At 52.1% G+C, this 19,365-nt stretch overlaps 1 protein-coding gene across 1 annotated transcript in view; it reads right to left on the reverse strand.

Moving 5' to 3' along the window:
* Positions 1-8,361: 8,361 nt before the first annotated feature.
* The window catches only part of CDH26 (cadherin 26), a 38,277-nt gene continuing 27,273 nt past the window's right edge, over positions 8,362-19,365 (reverse strand). The window contains exons 12-16 of the mRNA XM_079784632.1: positions 19,089-19,313; positions 18,432-18,562; positions 15,451-15,528; positions 11,821-11,895; positions 8,362-8,604 (exon numbers count right to left, since the gene is read on the reverse strand). Of these exons, the coding sequence (XP_079640758.1) occupies positions 8,386-8,604; positions 11,821-11,895; positions 15,451-15,528; positions 18,432-18,562; positions 19,089-19,313 (728 nt within the window). The 3' untranslated portion in view covers positions 8,362-8,385. The remainder of the gene's footprint in view (positions 8,605-11,820; positions 11,896-15,450; positions 15,529-18,431; positions 18,563-19,088; positions 19,314-19,365) is intronic.

Here is a 19,365-nt window from a genome sequence, read left to right on the forward strand (position 1 = left end):
TTGCTTGAGAGCAAATTGTATTGGTTCCAAGGGAACAGAATGTGCTGCTTTGTGACTGACATGCCCTACTTCTTCCCCTCCTGCTTCCGTGGTTCAGACTCCAATGCTCTGAAGGGCAAGGTCATGGGGAAGCGGCCTGCTGTGGACGTGGTCAGCCCGCTCCTGCCCTCCTGGGCCCATGGGAGGCACCGAGCTCACTCCTGCCCTGCTGGGCTCCCTGCCTGGGTGCTGCCTCCCTCCCGGTCACCATCATACTCACACTCAGCTCCGACAACACTCACTGGGGCTGCCCCGACCCCAGATAAGGTCATCCCCCTTTCCTGTCAGCACCTCCTTTCCCCCTCACTCACAAATCAATGTCCTCTTTTTTCTGTTTGTTTTTTGTTAATCCTCAAGTGAGGATATATTTTCCATTGATTTTTACTGAGAGTGGAAGGGAGGAAGGGAAGGAGAGAGAGAGAGAGAGAGAGAGAGATCAGTGTGAGAGAGAGATCAGTGTGAGAGAGACACATCAATTGGTTGCCTCCCTCATATGTCCCAACCAGGGGTAGGGCTTGAGCCTGCAACCTAGGTCCATGCCCTTGACCAAGAATCAAACCAGAGACCCCTCTGTGTATGGGCTGGCACTTTAACCACTGAGCAACACCGGCCAGAGTAGAGTATCACTGTCCTCTTAAAACCATAAAAGAAATGCCTAATATATATATATATGACTACATGATATTTTACATTTCACACGGAAAAGGATATCAGGGAAAGATATTTCTAACACATATGGCTGACAGAGATAACATCCTCACGTATAAAGAGCACTCACAAACAAATAGAAAATGGGCAAAGAACAAGTACAGGCTGTTCACATGGAAAGAAAAGGCTCAGAAACAGATTTTCCTGTGCTCAACTAATTTCATTTTTAATGGCCGACATGGAAGTGAAAACTACAATTACAAACCCTTAAATTTTTTTTTTTTACTTAGACTGGCAAAAATTAAAATATTGGTAATAAACACTGTTGATGGAGTGTTGGAGGACAATTGTTGGTCTAGGACAGTGGTCAGCAAACTCATTAGTCAACAGAGCCAGATATCAACAGTACAACAATTGAAATTTCTTTTGAGAGCCAAATTTTTAAAATTTAAACTTCTTCTAACGCCACTTCTTCAAAATAGACTCGCCCAGGCCGTGGTATTTTGTGGAAGAGCCACATTCAAGGGGCCAAAGAGCCGCATGTGGCTCGCGAGCCGCAGTTTGCCGACCACGGGTCTAGGAAATTCACTTTGAAAAATATCTATTTCCCCCGAAAGTATGAATGATTCCCACAAGGACAAGAATACTGCAGCAGTTCAGGCACCAGTACCAGGCCGGAGAGATGGCTGGGGTAGAAGGAAGCTGTCTGCAGCTCTCAATCTCACCATGGAGAGTCCGCCTGCCCATCTCTCTCAAGAGGCAGGACGGCGGGGCAGGTGTGGAGAGCTTCCGGAAAGCCCACCTGTCCGCAGTATTGGGGTCACAGAAAGACAGCCTGCTCCAGGGGATGGAGGGTCGCTGTCACTCACAGCGGCACGCCTGGCAGTCTGAGTAGCTGGCCAGCTTCACAGCGCCGAGCTTAGCCACGTGCACCGTGCACCGTGCACCGGGACCTGAGACAAGCCCCGTCCCCCGGAGCCCCTCGCCTGGACCCACCGCAGACTGCCGGTGCCGCTGTTCTCGGGGCGGTGGGAAAGGAAGTGAGGGGAACCTGTCACCTCTCTGGCTGTGGTTCTCGGCCTTCCTGGGTGTCAGCACCCTCAGGAGGGCTTGCTGGGGACCACCCACAGCCTCTGATTCTGTAGGTCGGGGTGGGGCCTGAGAATGTGCACTGTAGCCAGTCCCGGGGCGCTGACGCTGCGGACCACAGCACCCGCTGGGAGAGCCACTGCTCGGGTGGTGAGTCAGAGCTTCTGATCTGGGGCAAAGGGCACCAGGAGCCCTGGCAGCGGCCCCCCGGGGATCACAGGTGCAGCTCCTATTTCAGCCGCAGGACCCTGGCCAAATCCTACCCTGAAAATAACCAATCCCAGGTCACGAGCTGGCCTTTGAATGGTGGCCCAGAGAGCAGGTGCCATGAGGTCACTAGCCCAGTGCCCAGGGCTGCCTCCTGCCAGTCCAGGAGCCTCCACCCTGGCAGGTCAGCAGAGTCCCGGGTCCACTCCCCACTCCCCTGACCTGCTGTGTGCGCCTCAGCAGCTCCTCTGCCCCGAGCGTCAGGGCCCTGGTCGGAGAACAGAGGCCTCGTGTTCCTGCCGTGGGCATCGAACAGGAGGGCACGGACTCCGTGCGCAGTGCCCAGCTGGGTGCGAGCTCAGGAAGAGTAGCGCCACAGCCGTAGCGACAATAGAAAGGGCTGCTGGACCAGGTCTGCCCTTAGGCAGCTGATCAATGAAAATCTCTCATCATCGATGTTTCTCTCTCTCTCCCTCTCCCTTCCTCTCTGAAATCAATAAACATATATTTTTTTTAAAAGAAGTGATGGTTTCCTGCTCGCATCTGCCCTTCCTCAGAAGCAGGGACACGAAGCATGAGTTCTCCTGAGACGCACAGAGATTTAGGGTGGAGCTGGCCCTGACCTCACTGAGGGGCATGACTGAGGCCCCTGGGTCCGAGCCCTGCCCTCTACGCCTGTGGTCAGCGGCGTTAGGACAGGGGACAGAGGGCCTCGGCGGCTCTGCAAACCTCGTAAGCAGAGAAGGTGAAAGGAGCCTTTTGCTCGCTCCTGCGCACTGCGGCGTAGCTCAGCTCTCCGGGTCCGGGTCCAGTCCCCCATTGACCCGCTGGGTCCGGGCTGGCTGACCTTCGCAGCCTGCGGCCGGGCTGGCGCCACATGCCCGTCGGCAATCCCCAGGCGGCCCCTGCAAAGCAGCTTCCTCCATGGAAGCCCGGCCCACGCCCAAGGCATTGTTAGCCTCTCCGAGGGGGCACGCCCAGAGGTGGCGCGGCTCTGAGGCTCTGAGCAGGGACAGACGTCACGGCGGCGCCAGAGAATGTCCCTCCGCGGGTCGCACCGTGTCCTCAGCTAACGCAGAACTTCACGGCTTCCTCGTGACCGTTTCTCCAGTGCCCAGAGCTCTTCCTGACCAGCGCGGTTTCATGAATTTGAAGTTGGTAGCTGACACTCCAGGAGGCTGTATTTCAAATATATATTTTTATTGATTTCAGAGAGAAGGGAGAAGGAGCAAAGGATGAGAGAGAATGGTGAGAGAGAATCATTGATCGGCTACCTCCTGCAGCCCCACACTGGGGATCAAGCCTGAAACCAGGGCATGCGCCCTGACCAGGAATCGAACCATGACCTCCTGGTTCATAGGTCGACCCTCAACCACTGAGCTACAGGGGCCGGCAGGGGCTGCATTTCAAAGGCTCACTCCATTTGCCAGTCTTTCAACCAGGGCGACTTGGCCCCAGGGACACCCAGCAATGTGTGTGTGGAGACGTTTGTGGGTGTTACAACTGGGGGAGGGTGCCCCTGGCATGAGTGGGTGGAGGCCAGGGATGGCACCCACAGGGCACAGGAGGGTCTCCACCAGAGAGTGATTCAGCCCAGAGGGTCCTAGTGCTGAGGGGAGACCCCCATAGACCCACTCACCCACTCGGAAACCTGCTCAGAGGCCAAGAGGCTCCTGGCCTCTGTTTTAAAGACCTGCCCTCAGCTGGGCGAGGGCGGCAGTCCCAAGCAGCGGGGTAGCCTGTGCCTCTGGAGCCAGGGCCCCGCTCTCCCACGTGCCCGGCCTGCCCACCACCGACTCTGGGTAACACTGCCTTTTGCCTGGAGCACTGCTGAGCCGGTGCAGGGCTGAGAACAGAATGAGGATGACTACAGAGGAGTTGCTTTCCCTCATCGAAGTGGCCGGAGCAGAGAGAACCCGCACAGTGGCCCTGAGTGCCCCGCGCCGTGGGGAGCAGGAAGTCTCTCCGGACCCGAAAGAGGGTCCGTCCTGACAGAGCCCAGAGAGTAACTGCCTCCTCACCGCCTGCCAGAGCTTCTGACTGCCCCGGGTTTACTGTATGTTCCCTGTGGGAGGCAGGACCCTAACGATGTCCCCAAGACCAGTCACTCAGACACACTCTAACCTGCTTGGGCTCCGACATCCTGTGAACTGGACAACAAGTTCCCGGCCCCCGGAACCCGCCACAGGGTAGAGGTGTGGGAGCAGCACGCCCACTACAAACACTCCTGTTCCCATAAACTCGTCACCACGGTACGCACTTGCCCACGTGAGCAAAGCGGGGGGACCAGAGAAGTCCGAGGTGGCCCTCAGGCCCTGCCTGCGTCCTGCCCTCCCCGCCCCTGGCGGACGCGGCGCCACAGGCCGCCCGCGCTGGTCTCACTCCGTTTCCCAGGCTGGTGGTTCCAGGATGGCTCTGGGGTTGGGCAACCACAGGCTTTCTCAGACCAGGCGGTGGTTTCATTTGGAAGAACAGTGTTTTTTCCCCAAAACGTAGACTTCTGATGCGTTTGTGTGCAGTGGCCCGAGCCCACCGCTCTCCCAGGGCTGTGAGCAGCGAGCAGCAGAATGCATTTCTCCATTACGCGGTTCTTCCCTCCTCCTGGCTCGGAGCATGAGCTGCCTTTCGGAAAGCACAAAGGCTTCGTCTGCGTGATAAGGGCCACCAGTCCGCTGGCCGCGATATGTGACGCCACGCATTGAGCCCACGCCACATTGCAATGCTGCTACTTGAGGCTTGTTTCTCTTGGTCCTGTATTTTGTATCAGTTAAGATTAGATTTGGCCACAAGTGACAGAAAATCTGAAATAGCAGTGACTTCAACAGACATTTTTAATTCTTCATTTTGAGACTAGAGTTAGGAGGGCCAGGGAGGAGCCCGTGGGACTCCTTGGTGTCAGAGACCTACACCCTTTCTGTCCTGTTGATGCACCAACATCCAGAGCGGCTGCCACAGCGCCGCCATCACATCTTCACTCCAGCAGCAGACCTAGGAGACGTGGACAGACACAGCTCCACCCTTCAGGGACACTTCCTGGAAGGCACCTTCCTTTGGCCAGCACTCAGTCACTTGGCCTTACCTGCCTGCAGGGGAGGATGGGAAGTGTCACTCGAGTTCTTGATGGCTGACAGGGCTCTGTTTTTGAGGAAGGAGAAGTAGCAGATGTGGAGACGACTCGCAGTCACTGCCGCCTCACGTTCGTGTCAGGTTCCAGGATCAGAGTCCGTGCTGGGAAAATTAGGGAAGTGTCTTTGCTGTGGCCTCAGAAGTCTCTATCCTCCTTCTCCTTCTCATGGCAGATTTGTTTGGCCTCTGACACACATTTCGGAGGCGACGCTGACCAGACAAGGTCTGTGGCCCACGCGTCTCTGAGGGGACTGTGACTACACCTGCTCTGCAGGGACACGGTGAGGTTTTCCGGTGCGAGTTCCCCTTGGTGCTGTCTGTGTTCACAACTTCTGTGTTCAGCAAATCACAGGAGTAAGCAGGGCAGACACCGCTGATGAAAAGCTCCACGCAGCAAACGAGATTGTTAGAGGGAACGGAAAACCACAATTGATGAAACACTAAATCAATACTTAACTTAGGAGACTGCAGCTATCCTTGGACTGCTAAGTAATTTGGAGACTCCTGTTCTTAATACAATCACATTTTCCTTGAAAATCCTTACTCTTCGGTTATATTGCATAATAGACTCGGTGTAGTTCACGGGTAAACCCCACTGGAGGCTTAGACTTTCACCAGCGGTTTCCACGGAAACCTTTTAAGCGTGTGGATAGACGTGGGAATGAACTTGTAGGGAGACGCAGCCACATCCATGAATGTTCAGTGCAGATATCAGCTGGGGAAGGTGACGCTATGTCACACAGACTGGCATCTACAGGAACGCCTGACGCCTCATACGCCAGGTGAGCTTCAGAAACATGCCCACGGGGCCCCGCTACCCCCTGGTCACGACCATCCCTCTGAGGCCGTGAAATTAGCCAGGGGCTGAACTATGTTTACTTATTGGCTCCAAAACACACAAAGGCTTCAACAAAACAAAAATTAATCGATGCCTAATTCAGTGTCCACAAAATGTAACGTTTTGTGCTCCTTGTGAATTAGCTTGGGCATCCATGACTTTTTCCTGAGTCTTTTCTTACTTTTGAAAACAGTTGGTTGGAGAGTGTCCTAGGGCAGGAATTCACCAACCTGCACAGCGGCCAGGATTCACCCCACCAGCTGCCCGCGGCCAAAGCAAACTTCCTCCTAACCTCCCATCTGTCTGGCCGTGGGTCTGTTTGTAACACAGGGCTGTGGGTCCACTGCACCTGTTGATTCCATGTGAGGTTTCCAAAGAGCATGCCTTCAACAAGGGTCGGCACTCTTTGTTTCTGTGAAGAGCCAGAAAGGAAACAGGTCTGGCTCTGTGGGAACATAGGGTCTCTGTCGTGACTACACAGCCCTGCTGTGACAGCACAGAGCAGCCATAGGTGGCACATAAATGATACACGAGCATGGCTGGGTGCCAATAAAACTTTATTCACAAAACAGATGGGGGGGGGCAGCAGATGGTTTTCTGTCCCTTGCCTCAGATCCAGGAAGGCCTAAGACCACCTACTGATCCCTGCCAACACCTCACACTCAAAAACTGCACTTTTTTAAAAAGCACTTTTATCATGAATAACCCAGAAATGTCCTTGATTCTCCTGGGAGCCCCCAGTATTCGCACAGCTGCTCTACTGTCCCTTGGAGATGGCTCTTCTCTTGCAACCGCTCAAAGCCCCAGGTGAGGAGTGAGGAAACTGTGTACAAACACCGAGGCTTTGCAGTAAATGTTTCCACCCCTTCTTCCTAAGAAAGAGGAGGTTTTTAACCCCGAGTCCGCTAAAACGACGTTCAATAGACTTCACCCGTTCATCCCAGGGTGCCGGAGGGCACTCACAGACCATGCTCATCCATCATGTAAGGTTTGCCGATTCCCTGTAGCCTTTTAGGTCCACAATATGTGCATGCGAGTGTCCTGACAGCATTTAGCACTTTGCTGAGCCAGGCTCTCATCTATTGCTCAGGCCAGGAAACTGACTTCATAGAGCACACGTCCTACTGTTAACATTTTTTAATCTTTTTAAAAGAAACCATCCTCTCCCCCACACTTATCCTAACAGTAAGTGTACAAGTAAAAAAATCAATCAAAGCTTGTGATTTTGTTTAAAGATACGATGTAATTGGAGTAACATGAAATGTCTTCTTTAAGAAAAAGAAGAAAAAAAGATAAAACATACAAACAATAAAATGGCAATAAATACATATCTATCAACAATTGAATCTAAAAATCAAAATAAATTAACAAGAAGAACAGGAAGAGACTCCTAGATACAGAGAGCGTTTTGACAGTTGCCAGATGGGCAGGGGTGGGGATGGGTGGGAAAGGTGAAGGGATTTAGAAGTACAAATGAGAAGCTATTGTGTAGCCATGGGTGTGGAGGACAGCACAGGGAATAGAGTCAGTGATACTCTGATCCCTAGGTATGGTGTCAGATGGGCAGGAGAGCTGGGGGGATGGTCACTTAGTGAGTTACACAATGTCCAGTCACTGGGGTGTACACCTGAAACAAACATAGTATTGTATGTCCACTGTAATTGAAACATAAAAAACAATTTTTAAAAAGATACAATCTAATTGGAATTTTTTCATTAAAGGCTACTAAATTATTTTGCGTACATAATCCATGCAAGTTAAATTATGTCTGTTCATTTTTAAAGTATGCACTGCTTATAAAGTTGTAAGCATAATCATTTCTTTCATAATATTTTACTTATGTGTACTAAAAAACTGGAAAGGATTACTATTTATTTTTTTAATCACTAAAAATACTGAGCACTAATCTTCTAGAAAACATTTCCCTATTTACCTATTTTTTCACTTAAACTGAAACAGAATCATAATTACAGAAATATGTATAATGACTAAAATGTATTTTCATTTCACCCCTAATATTACCTGTTATTAACAAATTGCTGGTTAACCTATAGATTATATTTCATCTTCCCTCTGAGCTGGGCTGCTAATGGAAGCAAGAAACTACATTCAAGTTTAATTTAAAACTTTCTCTGGAAAATCTATCTGACGAATCAAATTTTTAAAAAAGCATAACCTGCTATTTTTGTTCAAGATGTGTGGCCTGAGGATATCAAAGCATCTCATCTGAACTCAGAGTTTATCCTGAGTCTACGACTAGGAGGGAAGGAAGGAAGAAAGGGAAAGAGAGGGAGAGAGAGAGAGAAGAAGAGAAGAGAAGAGAAGAGAAGAGAAGAGAAGAGAAGAGAAGAGAAGAGAAGAGAAGAGAAGAGAAGAGAAGAGAAGAGAAGAGAAGAGAAGAGAAGGAGGGAGGAGGGAGGGAGAGAGGGGAGGGAGGGTTAGTTCAATGGGCCATAACGCCTTGCACTGGCAGGAGACGTGCTGGGATGCGTTTCTTCCGTGCTGGGCCCCAGCCAGTCCAGCAGGCTGGGCAGCGGCGTGTGTTCTGAGAAGGCAAGTGAGCTCAGACTTTCTGCCCCTTCCAGATCCCCCTCCTCCATGTAGATGTGAGGCAGGGACCCCGGGTCTGCAGTCAGCTCGTGGAGCCCAAAGAGCTTCTGGAGAAAAGCCAGGGAAAGAGGAGGTCAAGGCCAGGTTCTTCCCCACAGGGCTCATTCCTGCAGCTCTATGAGGGACGCCTCAGCGCCAGGCCACGAGGATACGGTGGGCCGCCCCTCTGTCCCCAGCCGTAACAGAAGGTGCTACGGACTCAGTGGACTCAGCGGTGGCAGCCAACTGAGGGGACGTAGCACCTTACACTTTCCAGCTAAGTCCTGGGAGGAAGTATGACGGCCCTCGGCAGTGCCGCGCCCTCTTGCGGATTTATTTTGGGGGCTCATCTCTCCACCACCTGTGCCCTGACACCTGCTGTCCCCTCCCCAAATGACCACCCCTACCTGCCAGCCTCCTCAGCAAACTCCAGCTCCTACAGGGCCCACGTCACCTCTCTGTGAAGACTTTTCTGCGTTTTTCTGGTCTGAGTGACTCCATAAGTGTTTGTTGGATGGATGGACCGAGGTTAAAGGGCATCCCCTTAGACATCTTCAGACACCTCTGGGAGGGGCTGGTGCAAATCTGAGCCAGTTACCGCACCTCAGGGGCAATGGGTCAGCAAGACCCTTCTGACCATCACTAGCTAACATGGTCCCTGAGGGGTGAGCTCACCCAGGGCCTGAAGATGCTCAGAATCAAACATCTCAGAGCTGGAGGAGGCAGGCGGTGGGGGCAAGGCCTGGAAAGAGGAAGCCGAGAAGCCCCGGAGCCCACGGAGCTCTCAGCCGTGCCCTCCCCTCAATCGGCTGCTGGCTGTCCCCACCTTCCGCTGGCTGCAGGAGCCACTCCAAGGCTCTCTGTTTAACTGGAAACCCCATGGCCCTGTGGTTACCAGTGCCCACAGGTGAACATGGGAGCCTTCCCCATGCCCATGGCCTGGGTCCACTCATTTGGGGACTGAGGCCACTGTGGCACGTACCCGGAGGGGGGTGGGGCAGGAGAGGCAGCTCTGGCCGGTTGGCCAATGCGTGCATGCATCCCGGCCCATCCTTGGGTGCAGTGGGGTGGATCATTAATGACGAGGCTGGGGTACAGAGCCAGACACACGCCGCAACGGCTGTGCCTGGCAGATCCCAGCTCAGCATCCTGGGATGATGACAGTGCTGGTTTCTGCACCGAGTCAGCATTTTTAGAGTCCCCCTAAGATCAATAATTCATCATAAACTTCCAACGAAGTAGAAAGCTCCCCAGGGGAGACCCAGGCCTCTGCTCTGCTCTGAGGCCCAGCAAGTCCCGGCCCCGCCTGCTGCAGCCTCTCCTTCCCTGGGCGGCCCTGCTCCTGAGCCACCAGGCCCACCAGGCTCAGCTGCACGGGGATGCACAGGCGTGAGGAGGGGCAAGCCAGATGCCATGGGACAATGACGTTGTGCTGTGCTTATGCGGCTACCTCACACCCGGGTGCACAGAATCGCCCCTGATGCGGGGGGCTGTCCCCACCCTCCTTTACAGATGGGAAGCTGGGGACAAGGGACTGCCCGACGCTGCGGTGGGATCAGGCAGGCAGGTCTGCAGCCGGCTGACCCGAGTGCAGCCTGGCTCTGCGTCCTGGTGGCCTCACCACTTCGAGCAGCCTCTGCGAGCCTCCCCTCTGCTCGTCTGCCTCATCTGCCCAGAGCACAGCTTGTTCATTCGTTTGGTCTTCAGCCACATGTCAGGCACCAGTAATGACACGGCCTGTCCTCCCGGAGGCGACAGTCTGCTCTAGGAGAGGGCAGACGCCCCCCTCTGTGCGGCTGTGTCTGCCTCGCCAGCGACAGGACGCAGGGCCCGTCCACAGGGCCTGGGCTCTCTGGGTTCAGGGTTGACTCTGTACTTGGGGACACTGGTTTTTTCGAGCAGCCACTCAGCACTGTCCACTCTGCAGGACTCGGGAGCAGGTGCCAAGGGTGGGGTCCTTGTGATGAGGGACCAAGTCCACATCGACGTCAGGGTTGTCACTGAGGCACAGAGCCCCCTCCCCCCAGCACCGGGACAGGCCCAGGAGGAGTGACATGGGGCTCTCTACCCTGCCACCATCTCATCTCGCTCCCTCAAGCTGTACCACCTGCCACCTGTCAGTCGCCCACTCTGACAGCCATGGGAAGTGTCCTTGGATTTCACAAAATGGGGTCCCAGGACCTCAGGTCAGACACTCCGCTGAGCACCCAGACCCACAAATGCAGGGTCTGGAGAGTTGGGCCCTGGGAGCAACGCTCTTGAACAAGTTCCCCAAGTGCCCACACCCTGGAGCCCAGCCCCCTGCATTTGACCCCATTTCCACCACGTTCTATGGCTGTGACCTTGGACATGTCACCTAATTCCTCCATCCCCGGTTTCCTCCTTTATAGTAAGGAAAAGGATAGCTCCAGCCCAGGCGGGCGGATGCGAAGACTGAATGAGTTACTATCTTTCAATCCCTTAGAGGTGCGCTTGCCAACTAAGTCAGTCTTGGCAGATGGCACTTCCACTTCCACGGGGCTGAGCCCCAGCTTTCCTGCAACAACACATGGAGCCCCTGGGAGTCAGAAGTCGCATCTGCTGCTTCTGTGTGCTCCCCACCGTCCCCGAGTGGGGAGCGCACAGAGCTCACCCTCAGTGTCACGGTTCTACTCGGGCTCCTTCCGCTGGAATCACCCATGGCTTTGCCCAACTGCCCAGCTCCTCAAGAACATACAGGCCTGTGCTGAGGAGCCTTCCAGGAGAGCACTAACGTTATTACCCAACAAGCCTTAAGCCTTGTCAACCACGTGGTTCATGATTCCACAGAAAGAAACGTTTGCTCTTGTCTTGGGTTGTGTTCTGTGGAAATAGCCCCTGGAACGAGGATCTTATGAAAGTGCTTGCTTTGGACCAAATCGTGCCTCCCAAAGTCCTACGCTGAAGCCCGCCCACCCTGGATGGTATTTGGAGGTGGGGCCTTTGGGAGACAATTAAGTTTAGATGAGGTCATGAGGGTGGGGTCCTTGTGATAGGATTAGTGCCCCTTTAAGAAAAGACAGGTGTCTCTCTGCTGTGTGAGGACACAGCAAGAAAGTGACTATCTGTGGAGCAGGAAGACTCTTACAGCACCCGCCCATGCTGGCCCCCTGATCTCAGACCCCAGGCCCAGAACTGTGAGGAGCAGGCCTGTGTTTAAGCCTTGGCCTGTTGTGGCTGCAGCCCCAGCTGACAGAGACAGTGGTTTAGAAGGAAGCATCCCCAGCTGGGTCCGGATGGGGAAGCCGACACGGGGAAGCCTCTACCTGATGCAGGATCTCCGCCATCACTTCCGCTCTCACGTCCAGGGATTGTCTGAGCACCCCGGTACCCAGGTAAACCTGCAAAGCAAAGGGGAAGAGCCTTAACACCTCTGAGGAGCCCTCCTTGAACTCCATATCAATGGCCAGAAGATGGGGGACCACCATCCAGGTGGAGGGTGGTCAGAGCTCTCCTTGAGGGTGAGTAGGATCAAGGGCAGCTTGGTCACAAGTCACCTGCATGTGGCAGAAGAGAGAGGAGTAGACCCTGCAAGCACATAACTATAAATTCTTACAATCACATTGCCTTTTCTTTCTGCACAAAATACATAAAAGTTATAAAGATCATGTAGGTAGTCTTAGCAAAGATCCATGGGCAAGCTTGACAGTTGCTTTATGGGGATGGAGCATGGGAATGTGATTTGCAAGCCCTGTTTTGAGTCCACAAAAGCTTAGTAAGACTCCTTGTGTGCCATGGGCATGGCCTCAACATTTGTGAATGAGGCACATCCACCGCTAGGCCCAAGATCAGCTACATAATTTGCAGGACCTTGTACAAAATGAGAATGTGGAACCCAATGTCCCAATATTAACAAGTTCAAGATAATGACAGTAGAGCATTAAACCAAGCACGGGGTCCTTCTGAACTCAGGGCCTGTGCTACTGACCAGGTTCCATGCCCAGAACACTGGTCCCACCAGGACCAGAGGGACACACCTCTCAATGCACAACCCTTGAAGGGTGGGTTAGTAGCATCATCTCTGTGCAAAACAGAACAGTACATTTCTATCTTAGCTCAAACACAGGCTGAGAAGTGATAATGAAATTATAGAGTGCCGGAAGCCAATTCCAGCATGTCATAATTGCAAGAGTTTCATTGAAAGGTTGATGGAACTTGGGGACTCAACAAGAGCTGAGTCACATATGTTATCACCTGTTGGGAATGGCTAAAGACATTTCCCCAAACCTGAAAAGGATGCATTAAATTGATTGCTAGCTGCAGACAGCTCAGGGCATCTTAATCTACATGTTATTGCCTTCTGTTGGCCAAACAGCTGAACAGTCAAAGGCAATTCCCCATTCTGACAATGCTTCTGTAGGAAACCCTACCCTTTGAAGTGTATATCTCCACCTTGCCTTAGGACAATTTGTGTTAATAAAAAGCAAGGGGTCCTGAGACAAGGAGAACTTGGTTTCTTTAGCCAGGCTCCTCTGCCCCCCCTCACCCCCCCCCCCCGCCAAAATGCCTTTCAAAATTATGTTTCATCTCTGGACTCTTATTTAATTTACACACAGCCCCTTCTCCAGATTCCTGAACCCTTCTAGATGCCAGATCAAGCCCACCGGCGTTAATAGAGGTCTTGAATTCTTTTTTTAGAAGCTTTCCATCATAAAAACTGTGAATACCTCTTCTGGTTTTTGTAAGAAAAAGTACTCTTTTTTTCTTGTTAAAATAATAGCTAGATACACTAGTGAAGTTGGAGATCTGTGTTTGAGACCTGCATTAAGAGTATGGTACCCAAGTCAACAATAGGGGTTTGGTAATGTACTATGGTTATGTAAGAGGCTTCCCTGGTGGGGGGAGGGGAGTTAGCACAGGAACTCTCTGAACTGTGTTTATAAGTTCTTGTGAGTCTGAAAATTATTTCAGAAAAATCATTTTACAAAGAAAAGCAATAGTTCTAGAATTGGTACATAGACTACGTGAGGATATGGAGCTGGGGGACTCAGGGCTCATTTTGGCAGCAGGTGTGAAGTCACTGGGCTAGACTTGGATCAGGCCCAAAGCCATGAGCTCTTACTTTTGGAGATGATCCCTGGCGCCCTTCGGTGGACACAAGAAAATGTCTTCATTTGTGGGTGTTCTAAAAGGTGTCACATTTGATCAGGACTACCAAATAACTCAACGATCAATGATGACAATAGCTAGTTAGATAGATGAGAAGGTCTTCCCTGACTATGTGTTCATTCCACCAGTATCACAGAATCTTCTAGAAAGGCTGCTCATAAGGGAACAGTCAATCATTAGTGAGATGACCACAGCAGGGAGTGAACTTCTGTAACTCACTGGAGTCCCAGGACAAAGTGTGCTTGGTCTGATGCATGTGTTGGAGGTGGTAGCACTTCATTTATATCCTATGGGGGGGCGGGGGGATGACCGTTTACCCAAAAGACAATGCATTTCCCTCCCATTGGAAACAAAGCAGCTGTGTGTGTCCTTCATCATGCTTCCCTTGCTCACACTCCATATGCAAACAAAAATGAGCATTATGACAAGGGGGAGAGAAAGCAGGAGTAAAAAAGGAAAGGTGGAGAGATGCAAGAAAAAAAAAGGTTATAGCAAAATGGAAGTGTGTGACCTAATATGACTTGAAAGTGCAGGTTCTAACTTCTAACAATGATGATAGAGGTACCCGCAAGTTGAATGTGCACGTGGATCAGGTCTAGAAGGTGACAGACAGTGAAAATGTTTCAATTTAGGGATGTGAGGTTTTTGTTGAGATTTCTATTATTTTCATGGAGGCCCTTTAATAATGAAATAAAATTTCAAAGAAAATAAAGCAGGCAATGGACCCTAGCAATGGTGTTATCCAAGATAGCTTGTGCTTTGCAGCCGGTCATAAGGTACCAGGTTGCCCAATAAATCATAAAGACAGTGTAACTTAGGAAGGTGTGTGAATGCTGTTTATTTAACCTGTCACCACAGGTGCACATACTATTTGCAGGACACCATGAAGGGAACCCAGGGACACATCAAGAAATGGAAGCCACAGGCCTTGTCTCCTCCTCTGTAAATGAAGAAACAAGGTGTCCTCCCCAACAGGTTCTGGTAAAACTTCTGCAGACTTGAGCTTGTAGAGTGCACATTAGGGCATGGTCAGCAAACAGAGCAAGTACTGTGCTACAGGGGCAGGCTGCTGGCCTCGGGATGCTTGCGGGTGGTTAAAGAGAAAGGAGAGAGAAGACCACCAGGCCCTATGACATCTGTGCATGGATGAGGAAGGGCAGCCCTGCTCACCCCCAGCAAGCACCTGCCCCATCGTTTATGGCAGCCCTGCACTGAAGTGCTGTTCCACGGACAGGGCCATCTACCACTTAGAGAGGGGAGAGGTAGCCAGTTCGGAGACAGGGTTTAAAGTGACATGGAATCTTCTGGTGAGAATATAATTCCCTTTTCAATTCTCCATCCATTCTCCTAGCGACGTCAAGAGGAAGTCTCTGTTTGGGGCCAGCATGGATTGGATGCCTCCCTTTTCACAGAGAGAGAGACCCTTTGGCGGGCAGCATTTTCCACCTGGGATTATTGGCTGCTATTCCTATTGCATCTATTTTCCACTCCACAAAAAACACTGGATTTTCATTGACAATTGAAACATACCAGTTCCTATCTACAAGAAATGTACTTTATTTGGATGCCAGTCCATTTAAAGAAAAATATTCAGAAGTACACTAGTACAAGCAGCAGATGCACGTGGCAAAAAGTCACAAAGGTGGCCCTGGACAGGTGTGGAGTGTCCTCGCGGTGGGGCGCGACTGCATTGGGGTGGGAGGAACAGCCAGGCAGTTCCTGCCACGGAAACCATCTGCGAAGCCACCTCTCTGCTTAAACCCAAGCAGCCCAGCAGCCACGCTTACCTTAGCACCCAGCTCGGCACCTTCCTCCGCCGTGTGGATTGGCAGGGCTGGCATCTGATTCCTGACCTCTGACCCAAGCTGTGAGATACAGGGCTGAAATGAATGACGGCAAGCATAAAAGCACAAAGCAAGGAATAACGTTTCCCCCAAATATGAACTTACACCATCCCAGAAAACATCCAACAGCTGGCCTGCACATGAAGTGAAGTTATTTAGGGAAGGGGGCTTCTGTAACTGACAGTAGGGAAGTGGGTTTTCTGGTTCAGTGTTTCACGTCAAGCAATGGTAGAAACCTTCATTTCAACAGAGCCTCGTCATCAACAAGGTAGTCCTCTGAGGCTTGCGACGATGGCTCTGGTTGTGCAGCGTGCACCATCTCCTTCATTCCTCATCCAACAGCTACTCGCTGAGGGGCTCAGATGCTGATGGGGCTGCATTTCTCTCCTGAGAGCCCACCCGCTTCCCCTAGATGGGAAGCATCTATGCAATCTTACAGACCTTCCTCATCCGTGTCCAGAGGCCAATGGAGACCCTAAGCAGGCGGGAATCGGGTGGGCCTGTGTTGGTAGAAAACCTGTGGGGGGAACTCGATGGTAACAACGGCCCGCAACTTTGCTTCCACTTCCTCTTCCTTCTTCTCAGTCTCAGGGCCTGCACAGGCAAGACTCGCCAGGACCGCGCTGTGGGGTCCTAATCCTTTCTTTTTCCTTTTTCCTGATGGAATATGTGACCAACTTTTGTTTGCGGTCGACAGTGGGTAGAATCAACGGTAGGCATCTTGGATGAGGTGAGTCCTCCCAGGAGCACAGAAGGCCCAGGTGAGTGTGTACAGGTGCAGGCAGGTACATTCAGTGAGGTGATAACGGAGAAGCGTGCACTCATGGAGATGGCCTTACTTAACCAGTGGTTACAAAGACATAATTAGTAATGGCTGTCAGTAATTCTAATATTGGCAGTCACTGATGATTGCGTGTCTGCCACGCCCTAGTCTGTACTAAAAACTTCACCTGTGTCTTTTGTTATTTGGTTAAATTGTCCAATAAATTTAAGTCAGAGAGAACATTATTAATCTCACTTTATATGTGAAAGTCGGGGGTCACTTAGCTTATGTATCTAAACCACAGTTTGTGATCTAAACCCAGGTTTGTTGTGTCCCCTGTTCTCAGAGCCCTAAGGGTACCTTGGCAGAAACGGGGGATAAAGCCAACGTTAATCAGAGGATACCTGAGCTGAGAGTTAGAGACCAGGGGAAGGATATCCTGGGACTAGACAATGACAGAGAACCCTTGTCCTGCATGCACTCCTCCCTCCGACAGCTGATACTTGACCAGTGACATTAGCCACCAGACTCCCTCCCTCAGCGCAGCGATGACAAGCTTCCCTTGCACACGCTCTGCTTCTGTAGCTGCTTCCTCCTTGCCGGAGAGCACCACGGGCTGCTGGCCAATGGCACAACCATTACCCCTCCCACCTTACTGGTGTCAGCATCCAGTGCGTGGGGAGGCCAGTTCCCCCAGCTCCTCCAAGCTCAGCAGCCTCAGCTCCACCCCACCGAGCAGGACACTACGCACAGACCCTGTGGGGAGCCATTTCCGTTGTCCTGGAGGGTTGAGCTTCAGAGCAGAGTGGAACTGCCCGGGACAGGGTGGTCTATCTGTTACACAAAGCACTGCTGGTGGTCAAGACAGTTTCCTCCTTCAAATGACACAAACTGAGTAACAGCTGCTCTTATTGTTGGGGTGGGGGAACCCAGCTACGAGAAAAGTTTGGACCATGCCTCCTGCCAGGAAGGGCTCAGTGCGCCTGTGTGGAGGTACAGGCATGTACATCTGCAGCATGACCCAAGGCTGGTGCTTCTCCCTTGCTTCATGCCAGTAGAGAGAAGAAAGCGGGAAGAATCCAAGGAGTCTTGGCGGACCACCAGCTTCTCCAACCACCAGTCACTGTGCAGAGTGTCTCCCTCTCTACTCGAGCATGAAGCCAACATTAATCAGCAGATCTTTTCCCAAGAGCATGTCGTGTTGCAACCAGTCTCCTCCCAGGAGAACACAGTGGGTGAGGTCTAAGACCACAGAAGGTGGGCCGCCTGTGGCCTCTGTGAGCGAGAGGTGTTGCCTTTTGACATTTGGCTTTTAATTTTTAGGTCAGCCACCTTCGTTCTTGATGAAGACGGACAGGGGAGTTCACAGTGCTTTCAACTCATGGCCAACTTCAGCCCAGGGTGGCTGTGAGAACAACTGAGATATGGCAGGGCCGGTGTCAGGGCGACTGTGGGTGCTTCCATGGGCATCGTCTTCTTTGATCCCCCAAGAAATCCGTGGGGTGGATTCACAGTGATTCACAGTGGAGGATGTGGGGTTAAGTGATGTGCTCAATACGGCGAAACTAATAAGATGCAAAGCCGGGGTCTTGTCCCTTACAGGCCAGCAAGCTGTGCTCAGCCCCTGCCCTCGAGGAAGGGGTGGGGGGAGTGGCTCTGCCTTACTTCAGGCCACAGCCAAGAAGGCAGTGTGGCCTCATTTAATGAGTAAGCCCAGCACACTGTCCATTGAGAAAACTGCCTGGTCAAACCATTTTCTCCTAGACAAGCTTTCTCAATCTCAGCACTGCAGACCTGGGCCACATACTCCTCTGTTGCGGGGCCATGCTGGGCACTGGAGGGTGTTTAGCAGTATCCCTGGGATCCACCTGCTAGGTACCAAAAGCATCCTCTCCGCTTCTCTCCGCCGCCCCCCCTCCCCCCAGCCAAGTGTGACCATCAAAATTGTCTCCAAATGTCCCCTGGGGGGCAAAACCACCCCCCATCGAGAAACAGTGACCTAAAACAATAAATCAATTCAGTTAGGTTGGACAACATTGGGGAATGTTTCCCCTTTTGCTACTCAGACAAGAGTGAAGACGGGAGAGGCGGGCACAGCGAGTGGGAAATAGGTAGATTTATTATCGACGTCGTCACGAAACATGAAGTGCGGTTTCCTTACCTGGCCTGAGATGGCTCTGCTCTCGTCGTTGTACCTGATCAGGGTCTGCTGGCCCTCTTCGTGCAGGGCCGGGCATCTGTGCCTCTTGCCTCCATTCACACAATCGCATCGCAGCAGGAGAAGCAGAGCAGCTGTGATGAGACAAAGGGGAGTGAGACAAGCTCGACTGTATCAGAGGCTTCAACGGGCCCTGTCTGTTAACTTGTACCTCAGTCATGAATGACAGGGTGGGATGTGCCTTAATCATCTTAGTAACTGCAGAGCTTTGCACAGCCTGGGCACAGGTGCTAGGTAACTACTTGTTGACTTGATGACTAATGCCATGTGACTGGAAATATGGTGTTTCTTTGAAAACCTAGTTTCCTTATTTGCCTTCCCCAAGCCCAGGAGCCCAGACAGACATCTGTGTATTGCTGCCTCGTTTACAAACCTCGGGCCGCGCTGTGGCTCCTTTACTGTAGATTGCTGCTCACTGAATAGAAGCTGCTTTTGCCAGACAGACAGCCTGTCTGACCAGCTCGGCCACCTTTGATCTGAGTCTGGGACTCAATGAGCCTCCAGATCATTCTCAAGGCACCCCACTGTCGGCCATCACCTGCTCCCCACCCCAGAGGGCTCCATTCTCCTGGCTTACAGCCCGGGGCCTGGCCCGCTGACCTGCCGCAGCCAGGAACACCAGGCCGAGAGGAGCAAGGACTCCCACAAAGGACCCTGGTTCTGCAGCTAACGGCTCCGCCGCACACGTGGCTCCGCCAGGACAGGAACAGACGCGCACGTGGACAGTCTGCTTCTGGGAGAGCCCCTGTCTGCCTCCGATGGAAAGCGGCACTGAGTAATGGCCACGAGACAGGCTTCTCAGCATTAAAAGTTCAACCGACCGACCTGCAAGGGAGGGGGATCATGAGTGCAGGGACTCACACGTTTTTCAGCTGCT

This window comes from Cnephaeus nilssonii (genome assembly GCF_951640355.1).
Source record: "Cnephaeus nilssonii genome assembly, chromosome: 11".
Taxonomy (NCBI): Eukaryota; Metazoa; Chordata; class Mammalia; order Chiroptera; family Vespertilionidae; genus Cnephaeus; species Cnephaeus nilssonii.